At 41.6% G+C, this 12960-nt stretch overlaps 2 protein-coding genes across 7 annotated transcripts in view; both read right to left on the reverse strand.

Moving 5' to 3' along the window:
• Positions 1-1871: 1871 nt before the first annotated feature.
• Positions 1872-10029, reverse strand: LOC125387160. The gene has a single exon (XM_048414354.1). It carries the CDS (start codon positions 10027-10029, stop codon positions 9511-9513), a length of 519 nt encoding a protein of 172 aa, XP_048270311.1. The 3' UTR covers positions 1872-9510.
• Positions 10030-10140: 111 nt separating this feature from the next.
• The window catches only part of LOC100643966 (leucine-rich repeat-containing protein 4C), a 284514-nt gene continuing 281694 nt past the window's right edge, over positions 10141-12960 (reverse strand). For all 6 annotated transcript variants that reach the window (XM_020868360.2, XM_048414352.1, XM_048414351.1 and 3 more), the window contains one exon: positions 10141-11814. In XM_020868360.2, coding sequence (XP_020724019.2) covers positions 10141-11814 — 1674 coding nt within the window. The remainder of the gene's footprint in view (positions 11815-12960) is intronic.

Consider the following 12960-nt stretch of genomic DNA (forward strand, 5'->3'; position numbering starts at 1 on the left):
GACTCGCTAAAACCACTTTCTCCCCGTTTGGTTTTACGAGTTTACACGTTCGCTTAATTTTTACGCCAAAATACGGAGCGCCGCTACTATTTTTCTCGAGCACCGTCGTGTTTCCCTCGGCCTCCTCTTTATTTTGTCTTTTCACGACACATATTTACATGTTCGACGGTGTTGAGCCGCGGCAAAAGCGGTGAAGAGGAAGCCGGTGGAACCGGGACTGCACTCACGTTTTTATTATATACTTTAATAAAGATTCAATAAGTAGGAGAAAATTGTATCGTATAGGCGATGAATAATTTTTATACGTACTATTTTCGGTAGTGTATTTACATACGGGGTGGAGAGGGCTCTGACTGCCGCCCACGGTAGCGAATATGTATATGTATGCAAATATTATATTACGCGATATGATATAATTTTCGTTTGGTACGTTGGAAAAGAAATATTAAATTTGGTAATTTTTTGTAAAGGTAAATACATAAATAGTGAACAAATTAGATGGCAGTGTGAACGATCGAAGCGACCAGTTGGCTGTGAAGAAGAGAATGTACGTATAAAGTTTGAAGTGCTATCCGTGGGTTACATCAGTGGTCCTCCAAAAAAGTGATCTTCTTCAGTGAGTTTCGCGATGACGAAGCCGCAGAAGACGATCTCCATTTTTCGAGAATCCAGATTGCCTCGATATTACTTAGCATAGGAATTAATTATTCAAGTAGAATTAGCAGCTTGAAAATACTTTAAGCAGTTTTTTTTTAAAGGATGCATATTGCTTTCTCAATAAGGCTCCGCTATGCTTTACACGAATGTACAGTGTGTCCGCGTGCATGTTAGATTTCGTTTGCCGGCTGATCCTCTAACGCGTTTCCTCGCTCCTTCCTTCCCATGTTGACAGTTTCGTGAAGCCTCGCGAGTCCTTTAGTCTTTTCTGTTTGAAATTGGAAACGATTCAGAGTGCACGTGGTCGAAGAATTGGGATGGACATCGAAGTCAGCCGCTACTGCATAGATAAACTAGCGAGAGTTCTTACTTGTTCCAGTGTATTATATCCTCCTTTAATTCTATTAATTGCGGTTTTAATGATAATACCATCTTCGTGTATAAAAAGTATTTACGAATGTTTATACGAAGCTGTACTTGAAGAAATCTTGCTAAATATAATCAAAATTTATCTATTTACGTATTAAAAAAAAAAAGAAAGGAAAAAGAATTTGGTATTTTGTGGGAATATTGTCACCAATTTAAAAAAAAATGGTCGGTATAATATACATTGATATAATCCTGTCTTACGATTTTTTAAAAGCTACTTAAATCAACTTTAGCTATTCGCTGTTTCAACACCATGTTAGATATAAAATATAGATAAGTTATCATCAAATTATAGTTCAAAGTATATTCTGTTTCAAATATTATATAATCTGCGTTTGTTGAATCGGAATCATAATGCGTACGATAGTTAAAGAAACTTGGGAACCAGTCAGAACTCCAGCTTGTCTCTCGTACGCGAAAGGAACGTGAATAAATCGTGTGCATAGATACGAGTTTACGCGCCATTCAACTTAGCACGATAGTATCGAATAGGTCGTACGTTATAAACATAAATGGATCTCGTACAAGTAAAACGATAGGCCTTACAAACTATCGGCATTAAATTTTGTACAATAATTTAATATTTGTGAGATGATTAACTTACTCGATCTTGCTCTTTACATCACTCTCGCCGAATCGTCTTTATTTTTCTTCGTCTTTATTTTTCAACACGTGTCGATTGACTAGCAACACGATACGATACGACGCAATTCGTTTATGTAATTATTTTTTCTTTCTGCTTAACACGACAGCCATATCCTAAAATATACAATTTTCTTCGCCCATTTTTTTTTTTTTTTTTTTTTTAATCATGATAGAGTAATACTCTGTTTTTCTACATATTTCCCCGTCTATCTACGACATTTGACCCGACATTTACAATATATTTAATTACAATCGGACATTCTACTTAGGGTTCTTTCAATGCATTCGCAGATTCGATCGTGGAAAACACAGGTCAACAGCGTCAAGGAATGAAATTCAGACATCGGTTCCCTGTGTTTTCTTACATTCGCTCTCAAGGCGTCACACCTTCGCGCCCGCAAACTCTTGCGTTGCTTAAAAAATAAGATCTGATATATTTGATGCTGGCTTACTACTACATTAATTTTTGAGTTACTTGAATTCGATCCCGATCATCTCGTCGGAATACATTGGATAGGATATCAGCGGTTTCTCCCTCATACAGAACAGACGTTAGGGACGTTTTGCGAACACGTTTCGTCATTTCTTCCACGCCTGTTACGCGATCTCTGCGAAGAAATTTCACGAACTTATGAGCGAATTTTTACTACATTTTCGATAACGGAGACGATCGATAAGATTCACATTCGCGGTTCTATACGTTTCACACGACATATCGCGCTCAAACGAATTTCAGTACGTAGATAAATGTTAGATAATAATGTGCTCAACGTATAGAAAAGAACGTTCAAGATAAAAAATATTCTGCCAACGTGATGTAGACATATATATCCGATATTAGATACAAATGATTACAAATCAGATAAAAAAACAACGATTTAACACGCTCACAGATCACGTCTCGGATTCAAATAGGCATGGAGTCCTTCACAATGCGTATGCAAAATTTTGTACGAAAGGAAGATATAATTTTATGACGTAAGATTATAATTTGGCGAACAGTGGCATCGACAATGGAAATTGATCAACAGTGAACGTGTTCATGCCGATTTTACCGGTGTTAGCGAACTTCAGTCACTGAAAAGCTACGCGCGATAAGATTTGTGCGAGTATTTTGGAAAGCGTCCAACTTACGAAACTAGATGCATCGTTACTCACGGTTGATCGCTTTTATATGGATCTAACGCGTATGACGATCCATTTGACAGTTCGAACGCGAATCACCTTCGATTTGCTGTTTTTCGTATTTAATCTCTTGATTTCTCAGATGAGAATCGACAACAAATAACGAGAAACAGTCGACACTCGAGATTCTGTTTACGTTCGAATGGCAATGGCGATTCGATTCCGCGTTAAAATCATTTTTAAAATGCCGCAAAACGATGATTCTTATGAACACAGAGGGTGTCGGATATTCCGGTTAAGTGGCAGTACAGTGATGATACAAAATTGAAAGCGAAAGGAGCAAAACGATACAACTTGCAGTTTTTCATGTAAACTTCATTTATCTTTCTTGTTGCTTCAATTAAAAATGCTATTTTCCCGTTAGAATGTAATCGAAGAAAATTTTGCAAAATCTTAAATATCAAAGGCTTTTGCCTCGAGATAAATTTTATATCTACTTTTGTGTGTGAACGTGTAAAGGCGATCTGTACTCGATTGGCACGGATTCCAGATTAAGTACGAAAATTAAAATACGAACGTTTCTCTAAAAAGAAAGAGTTTCTTAAAGTACCCATGTCCGCATAATAGATGCTTATGAATATTTTATTACAGATATTAGGTTGCTTCGTAAAATATGCCGCAACTTTGATTACTTATTCCGTTTTCAAATATCCCTTAACCACTTGTTGAAAACACGTCTTGACACGCTCATCGAGGTTTTATATACGCATATCCTTTTCTTTTATATTTCTATTGTCCGTTCCGTCTCAATAAAATAAAGTTTTAAGATGTTTAATATTTTCGGAGTATTTAATCACATTAGTATTTAACTGCTGATCTATAAACAGCAAACGCCTGATCATAACGCTTCTTAAGACATCGATCGAACATATTTTTGAAGAAATAGTCGAAATTTTAGTAATTACTTTGGAGATTTAAATGGTTACATTAAAAGAAATATATATCGCAACATAAAAATACCAATTTAATATAAGATAACAAATTTTAATTAGAATAAATAGATTAGTAGGTAAAAAAATATAGAATAGTACGTATGTTCCAAATACGTTGGTAAATTGCACTGGCACTCGATTTCTAGTATCATATTTAAATTTATAATTTACAGGATCACGCAAGCGAATCGAAGCCGATTAGCTTGATAAATGTTTGTTCTAGCATAATAGAACGAAGTATATTATATATACGTTCGTTTTACAAAATACAAAATTTAATATATCCGTTGCTTAATCTCGACTATTCGAGAATATAGAATTATCGCCTGATTATTTAATCCATGTGTTTAATTCAATTGTCTTCGGTTGTAGAAACGAAACGTTTGTAATTTTAGATAATTAGCTTAACGAAATCCATGCGATAACTTTTTGAATTGCTTAATCATTTTTACCATTTTGTCGCAAGTTGAAGCAAATGGATACCGGACACGATTAAACGAAATATGAAACGTATCAGGTACGCATATCGGTGTGCAATTTTTTCTCTCTCGTGTATAGCATTGGGAATCCTTTAACAGTCATCGATTTAACGTTCCCAACAAACAAAATGTAAAATACTACGTACACGCGTGTTAATCCATTTTCGAGTTAATAAATGTTTTTCACTGACGTTTATGAATGAAAACTTTCCCAAACACGATAGTGCGATCGAAACGGATGGGTCAGACTGACATGTACCGGATAGATACTGAATTTTTAAAAGCTACTTGTTGCGAACACAGATACTATACTGACATATTCTGTCGGACAAAGTTTGTTCAATTCTGAATGAAGCGTTGAATGGTGAACTGTTTGAATTGCTCTTTGCATTTACCAGCATCGGTGCAACTGATCGTACCGCGCGCCTATCGCTGTATTATCGCTATTCGATTACGGATCTTCGACGAATGCTCGATGATTCCTAATTCTTCGAGTAAACGAAATTATTAAATATCGTTCATTTAAAGTGGCACGCCCGAAGAAGTAAAGTTCTTTCAAGATGTCCGTTTGAAGTAAAAAATCTTAAATAGGGAATTTGCATGCGTGTTTTCCTGCATGAAAACGAGCGATTAGGAAACGCGCACAGGACTTTCTCGTTCTTCTTCGAAACAATAGCTGGCGAATGGCTGCTCGAAACCTATTCCGGAATCGAAGCTCGTTCAAAGGCCTGAACTGGAATTTAGCTTCTCCACGGTTGGGATCCGCGCGCGAGAGCCGATTCAAGGTGCAGTCACCTTTCTCGACCGGGGTGACCGTGGAATTCCACAGGGTACACTCGGCCGGAAAAATAATCTCGTCGCGCGAGCTTCTCATCTTTTCCAACCGAGCTCCGGCGAGTTGCGGCGCGATACACGTGCGCAAGACCGCGTACAATGTGCAATCAACTAGACCAGCTAAACCGGCTAAATATATCTTCTGTACGATTTCCATGTTCTTTCACGCTACCGATGTTATTATAACGAGATTTTAAGTAATTTTACTCTCAACGAGCCCGTCTATCGGTTGTAAATGTCAGTACAGCGTCTTTGCGTTTCATAAAGTAAAATTCATTCATTGCATGTATCTTATCATAAATTTGCCTTTCTGTATTTTCGTAAGAGACGAAATGTGTTTTTTAACGTCAGCAACTGAAATTGTCGACACGAATTATTAATTTCAGTATACGAGCGTCGACTAAACATTTGCTCGCTTACTTTAGAGAGCACTATAAATATAGTTATCGATTATTATTTCAAAGTTGGCATTTCTTTTCCGTTTTGTATCCTGAATAGGAAAAAGTTTGTGTAGACTCGAACTGGATAAAGAATGTCTCGAGTATCGTGTCCCCAACGAGAATGCTTAACGTTGTTGGTTGGCCGATCGAAAGATAGATATCGTTCGTGCTGTTTGAAACAGGATTTTGATGGTATCGAGGGACGAATTTAAGACGTCTCTCAGTCACGGAACGTCGGTTACTTTCGATAACGAGCCGGGCTATGGATCGTGGTTTTTCTCGTCGAAAGTTTGACTTTAGAAATTAGAACGACGTTTCTGACAACGTTCGATCGAATACCGATAAGCTGTTTTTATCGTATTGCAGTCACGTAATTGCAGTCGCGTAATTAGCAAATGGCGAGACAGCGACAAACCCGAGACGAGGAAATACCAGTAAACTGAGTTATCCTAGTGATACTCTGTACTTGACGAAGATACACTGTATTCCGACCGCGTGAAAAATGCATATACACCTGTTACAACCAAAGGAAATCTTTACAAGCTGTAAACGATATAAGTAATGTTATTTACAATCTGGAGATATAATATCGCAGATATTCTTTCATACGCGAGTTTGATTCTAAAAACCAGCGGACGAACGAACGTGTCCGAAAAGAAATCGAGAGCTATTCGAGTATCGTTAGCTTACGATCGTTTTTCAATGCCTGTGGCTCTGTCTCACCGCGGTCTATCATTGTTCACGATATTCCGTATCTACACGGAACCAATAATTTTGCATCGCGATACCGAACACCCTACACCTTTAATGTCCACCTATGTCCCAATGGGATAAAAACGACCGCCAGCTATTCTGAAATGTACACGGTTCTGAATAACAACGGAAAAGTCTGTTCGAGCTTCGATCGCTATCGAGTTGGCGGTGAAACGATCGTGGTTAAAGTACGAGTACACGTAAATCGTAAAATACGTTTCAATACGTTGATAAGTTTTTGCTTCTAGTCGGTTAACAGCTGGCCGGGCGACCAGAATCGTGTATAGGTATCGTGTCTTGCCAATCGATTTTCACGGCGGGTACAGCATTGCACGACAACCGAAATTTCTAGCTTTATCGTAAAATTCTTTACACTCTGAGGTATTTCTTTGCCTTTTCCCTTTTTTCCTGGTCGTTGCAGTGAAATAGTGAGTTTAAAAAGCAAAAGTTTAGCAGCCAGGGAAGCTTACAGGCTGTCGAGACACTTTGATTAGCGATACAGCAGCTTCGAACGGTAATCTTTATCGCAGGAATTTCGACGTTGGCAATGATATACGTTTCTGCATCGACGAGACGCTACAAATTAATTCTTAAATTTTAACGATCGAAGACCTACGACTTGTACGCTTCGCTGAACTATGTCACGCGTCTACATATTCACGCTTCGTTTGGAAAATAAAATTCGCTCCATTAAAATATACTATATATAGTTACGATTCTACGTCGAACGAGAATACATCTCTTACGATACACATTTTATTCTCCACAAGTGAAAGCGTCTTCTAATAGTTCGATTTGCTAATGCAGCCATTGTCCGATGCCAGAAAATCGAAGGATCTTTCGATGAACGTTCGATCGCATACGTGTAGCTTTAGCTGTCAACTAGAACGTCGACTCGTTGTTGAACCGGAGCGAGGTAAAAACGAATAAGCGAAATGTACGTTGAAACATATCGAATGAAACGCATGGAAATTAACATAGAAATTTCTTTTCTTCTGTAGTTCAAACTTTTCTTTAGAAGTAGAGAATAGAATAATAACGGTGGTACGAATCAAAGACACACGGACTTAAATAGAAAATTGTTTCAAGCGCTTGTTTTAAGTACAATTGGATGGCGATCCGAAAGAGCGTGAGACAGTGTTGTCGTCCTGAATAGTTGAAGCCTAAGTTCACGATCAAGTTCCAGTTTCACGAAAGTTCCTTCCGGTCCAAGAAAGTTCGTTATACATTTATGTTCCAGATTCGCGAAGGAGAATATTCCAGTCGAGCGATTATTCTCGGTAGTCAACTTCGTCCAAGTTACTTTCGATCTTGAAGGTTCCTTTGATTTCATCACGTAGGTTGTGAACTTGAGACCATCCTTTGTTGTGATATTTCACGGTTTAGGTATAATTAAGCGGTCGACTTTTTTTATTATATCTCAAAGTACACGAGTACATGCAGCGGAGTTTCGTGCGAGCGTTCATTTATTACGAATCGTACTCAGAAAATAGGTGTTCTATTACAAATTCGTACATTTTTTCTTTGTACACGACTAAATTTAAAAAATATCTTTACAATAATTTACAAGGTTAATCAGCTCGACTCTTCTGGGAGAAAAAATGTACAAATCTCAAGGAAATGTAAAAAAGCAGTCGGTTCTTTTCTTAAATAATACAGAAAATACAAAGATAGATATAAAGTTATCTAATACCACGCCAATAAATACGAAATATATGATACATACGTATAACGTATGATAACAGCCGGGCATATACGATACAACGAATGATCGAAACGCTTAGTAGAGCATTCCAAATACGACTCGGCGTCTTTCTTCTCAAGTTATTCGCTTTCTAAGGCGCTTGAAAATTCACCGCGATTCTCACCATGATCGCGGTATGATTCTCGAAATGATTTCGTCGGATCGTTCGCGAGCGACAGCGACGAGAAGGGAGCGTAACCGACGAGTCTCGTTTCTTTGGATTTCGATTCGGTTGTTTCGCTCTACGAACTTTTTAGAATTACGTTTACGAACGAGGTGCTTTTACGGCTCGAACATTGGCACGTTCGTCGAACGTCGTCCTCAGCAAGTTCGTCTGCAACTTTCATCTTCTTTCAACCTTCTTCTCTTCTGCTTTCGCCTTTACGAATTCTTCGCGAAAGATCTTCAAAGTCATCGATGTGTCGAACACGCGATTTTCTTTCCGTTCGAAGACGAAGACGACCGTTCTATAGTTGCGCGTAAAACCATTGCGGTAACGTACACTGAACTCGTCTTCCGTTGGTCTTTTCGACACAGTTCTTCACGGACGTTTCACACGCGCGCGTTCCAATCTGATCCATCTTGCTACGTAGAGTCGGTTTTCTTTTACCGTGAAGTCCTTGGAGCGCTCTTAGAGTCACTGAACTATCGTGACGCGGACGTAACGTCCACGTCTAGCGAAACGTATCGATACTTTCTGATAATTCTCGATAGCCGGTCGGCCTTTCCTTCCTATCGACCAATTTTCTTCGGCATCGTGACGTTTTCATTATCGACTCTCTCGTTTGATTCGCATGCGCGATTAATCCTCCTTTCTCTTCTTATTTTCATCGGATATACTCTTGTTCTTCGTATTCCTGACGCGAAGCATCGTTTCCGTTAAAATAACTCGCGTATATTTCTATACGTTCCTTTCGGTTGTTCTTTTTAGCAAAAATTGGAGATTTCTCGTTGAGCCGTTACAACGACCCGGTACAATCGACGTGCAGAGAAACTGCATCGACCAAAACGTTGTAATTTGATTGAAATTGGTGTTGGCCGATCCTAGCGAAGACTGGCAGACAGGTGATTGGAATGTACCAGTATCGGTTAATTACTTGTCGATATTGTTCACCGATGTCCGTCGTAATCAGTCTTCGATTTGATTTAGTCGTGAGTTGGCCAATTCCATCGCGATTGCATCGATATCGTTCGCTGGCTAACGCTTTGATGCATCTTTGCCTCTTCGACCGTATCACGTGCGTGCGCGAAAATCGGACGGAGACGCGTAAACTGCGGTCTATTTGAATCTCGTTCATTCGCCAGATAGTCTCTATTCGAATTCAGTCTTCGATTCAATTCGCTCGGCCTATCCGCGCTCTGGTCTTCTCCGAAACGAGTTCACCTTGTTCCCGTTTTCGTGCTGCGTATCTTTACGCTCGATAAGTGCCTATTTCGCCCATGTCCAGCCCGTCGCGTATCTCCATCTCCATCTGAAGATCTCGGTGCTTGTCGGACCGATGAGGGACGGATTGCAGGCCTACGTCCCGATCGCGACTCCTCTCGCGAGCCGACGATCTGTCTTTCTCGCGTGGGAAATGATGGAACTGATGAGTCGCGTGGCCGTTCATAGGCAGGGTAGGATAGGAAGATTGGCTGCAGGACGATTGGTGTCTGGAAGGAAGGGGCGGAGGCGCACGATGATGTCCGGGTATACCGTTTTGAAGCCTCGAGTCGTTCTGCGTTCTTTCCGAGGAGTTGTCGGTGTCGCGAGGTGGCAGATGGGGCGGTTGCGGCGTGCGGCGTAAAGAGTGATTGGAGTAATGTAACCTGGCGCCGGTCGACGAGCAATTATCGCCGGCGACGCTCAATGGCGTGGAGCCGTCCTCTATAGCGGCGGCAGCACGATGACCGGACGTGCCGGAATTGGGCAGCGTTCCCGGACGGCGCATTTGACGCGCCGTCTCCCCGTCGATGTAGGTGAAGCCTTCAGCGAGAGTAGTGCTGCCATGGGGCAAGAACCAAACACCGCCGGTTCCAGGGCTCGCCGCCCGAAGTTCTAGCTACAGTTCCGTTACAGGTATAGGTTTAATACCCGCCGCTATCTGCGAATGCTGTTGCTGTTGTTGTTGTTGCTGCTGCTGTTGCAGCTGTTGCTGTTGAAGATGGTGATGGTGATGATGAGAAGGGATCTGTTGCGATTGAGGTTGATGATGATGGTGGTGATGGTGGGTGGACGCGGATCTGACCATGTACTCGTCCTCGGAGAAAGTTTTTTGATACTCGTGTTCCTTGCGGGAAATGCCGCGATTCTTCCATTTGTAGTCTTTCAAGGCATCCCTGACGTGTCTACGACATCTGTAGTAGAGGATCAGAGCCAAGCCGGTGAGCAAGGCAAGGCCAGCGGCGCATAAAGTCGCCAACAATGCTTGTTTCCGGGGATCGGAGAAGGCGCAGCCCAGTTCGTCAGGTGTCATACCCTTGATGGGTTTCCCTTTTGACTCCGGAGGTTCTGCGCATAATACCGGACTAGAGTTTCTCGGGACGAGAACCTCGGCTAGCCAGAGCAAGCTACAATCGCAGACCAAGGGATTCTCGCTTAAATCCAGTCGACGCAGTTCGTTCCAAGCCACCAAAGACTCTGAGAAGCCGGTGAACGCGTTGTCACGTAGCATTAAATGCCTCAAGTTGGGTAAACCGGCCAGAGAACCGTCCTCCATTGTAGTTAGCCGTTTGTTGCTGTTCAACACCAGCGTCTCTAAATTGGCGTTGTCCGAGAATGCTCCCCGTTCGACGGTGATTAACAATTTCGCCGCGGATATATCCAGCTTCTTCAACTTGGATAGACCTTGAAAGGCTCCGGACCTCAGAGTCGTGAAGAAGTTTTGACCCAAGGTGAGTTCTTCGAGGCGAGGCAGAACCGCCAACTGTTTCGTCGGTACTTCTCGTAACTTGTTTCCATCCAGTTCCAACGTACGCAGAGCGTTTAAGCCTCGGAAAGCGCCGTCGCTGATGTTGTCTAAACCAGCACCGGTAATATCCAGCACGGTCAACTGTTCCAATCCCTTGAACGCGTCATCCGGAAGCGACGAGAAGGCGTTCCAACCTATATGCAATTCAGCCAAGGCGTTCAACGGCGCGAGAGCTGGCGACGGGATGGTTCTCAATTGATTATCGTCTAGATGCAACACTCTCAGCGTACCCAATTTTTGAAAAGCTCCCGGCTCTACCTTCGATATGCGATTCTTTCCCAAGTCTAGTTCCTCCAACTTTGATAACGAGGCAAACAGACCGTTCTTCAGACTTTCCAAGTAGTTGTCCCGTAGATTCAGTACCGTCAGAGATTTCAGACCTTGAAACGTCTTCTCGGTCAACGCTGAGATCTTGTTGTGTCTGAGATGAAGCTCCACCAGTTGCTTTTGCGCGTCGAAACTCCCGTTGGGAATGGTAAACAGGTGATTGCTCGATAGATCGACGTTTTTCAGGTCCCCGTAGAATTGAAACGCCGCCGCGTCTACTATCTTTATCCGATTTTCCTTCAACACTATCCGTTGGATACTCGGATTCAGGGCGATGGGTATGACGTCCAAATTCGCGCCTATGCAGGATACCACGAGGTTGTCGTCGTCGCAGATGCAGCCGTTTGGACAGATCGCAGCCGTTCCGAGCGCGAACGTGACAGCCAGGACGAGCAGGTGCAACAGAGTAGCCGATACGGTCACACGGCAGCGTGGCGTCTGCGAATGATAAACAAGAAACTTTTTATTAAGTAGGTTCACTGACTACGGCTTATCGTCGAACGTGATTTCATTTAATTTATCGTCGAGTTTTCTAACAAGACTTGGTCAAACTATCGTAGACCCGCGAAGTCGAATACCGTGATCGACGCAAACGAGCAAAGTTATCTTTGCTTCGGCTTAAGTTTAGAAGATCAACTTCTATACGTTATGCCTTCCACTTATTCCTTCGAACGGAGTTATTCGTTTTTCAACTATACAGGCCAGCCTGTACATAATTACGAAGATCATGGATATTTTTGGATCCATCCAATCCTGTCGGAACTTAAAATTTATTTCGAAAGATTGGAAATCATTTGGTTTCTCAGAGAGGATAACGCTAAGATTCGCCCGAAAAACTAGGTGGGTTGAGTTCAACCGCGATGAACGTCCCGTGAAATTAGGCTCGCTGTTCTGCGTACGTATGTTAATCTGTACATGAAATGCGCGGAAAACACGAGATGGCTTGCTTTTAACGGTGCTGTACGATTGCGACGTGTCAGCCGCATTTAAGGCTAAAAACGGGTGCGTCATTAGGAAAGGATTATACGCTCGCAATACCGAACTTACTTGCGAGGTCACCGCCGCACTCGACTCCATTACTCATTTCCCATTTCAGCCGTATCACGAGATTCAGCCGCCATTTAATAAATCGAGGTCCTCGAACGTGCTCTGATATTATTTATTCGAGCATTTCTGCATACTTGCTGGCAGCACGCACGTGTTTCGTGTGCAAATCTTTAGCGGCGTGTGTGCTGAATAAATCGACGGCACGCTCGCAGATGCCGAGTATGATTAGGCGACGTTGTAATTTCATGAAAATATCGCCAAGACTCTTAACTTAAGTGACCATATTCGACCTCTTTGTTATCGTTTCTAATCAAATGTAATATGCAAATGTCATCGCTTTTTGGTTTTTATTTAACGAGCTTTGCTAGCGTTATTCGATTGTTGCTTGGTGTCGGTTAAATTTGATCATAATTTTTATAAAAATAAAATATCATAAATTCGACTGATTTACCGGGATCGTGGGTCTACCATCCACGTCTACCCTATCCCTATCTATCCTGGGTTCTATGCGTAAATAAATGCGCAAATAACGTAATA

This window comes from Bombus terrestris, chromosome 2, assembly GCF_910591885.1.
Source record: "Bombus terrestris chromosome 2, iyBomTerr1.2, whole genome shotgun sequence".
Taxonomy (NCBI): Eukaryota; Metazoa; Arthropoda; class Insecta; order Hymenoptera; family Apidae; genus Bombus; species Bombus terrestris.

Coding starts and splice junctions, on each gene's coding strand:
- LOC125387160 (XM_048414354.1), bottom strand. CDS start 10,029: ATGCGCCGTCCGGGAACGCTGCCCAATTCCGGCACGTCCGGTCATCGT.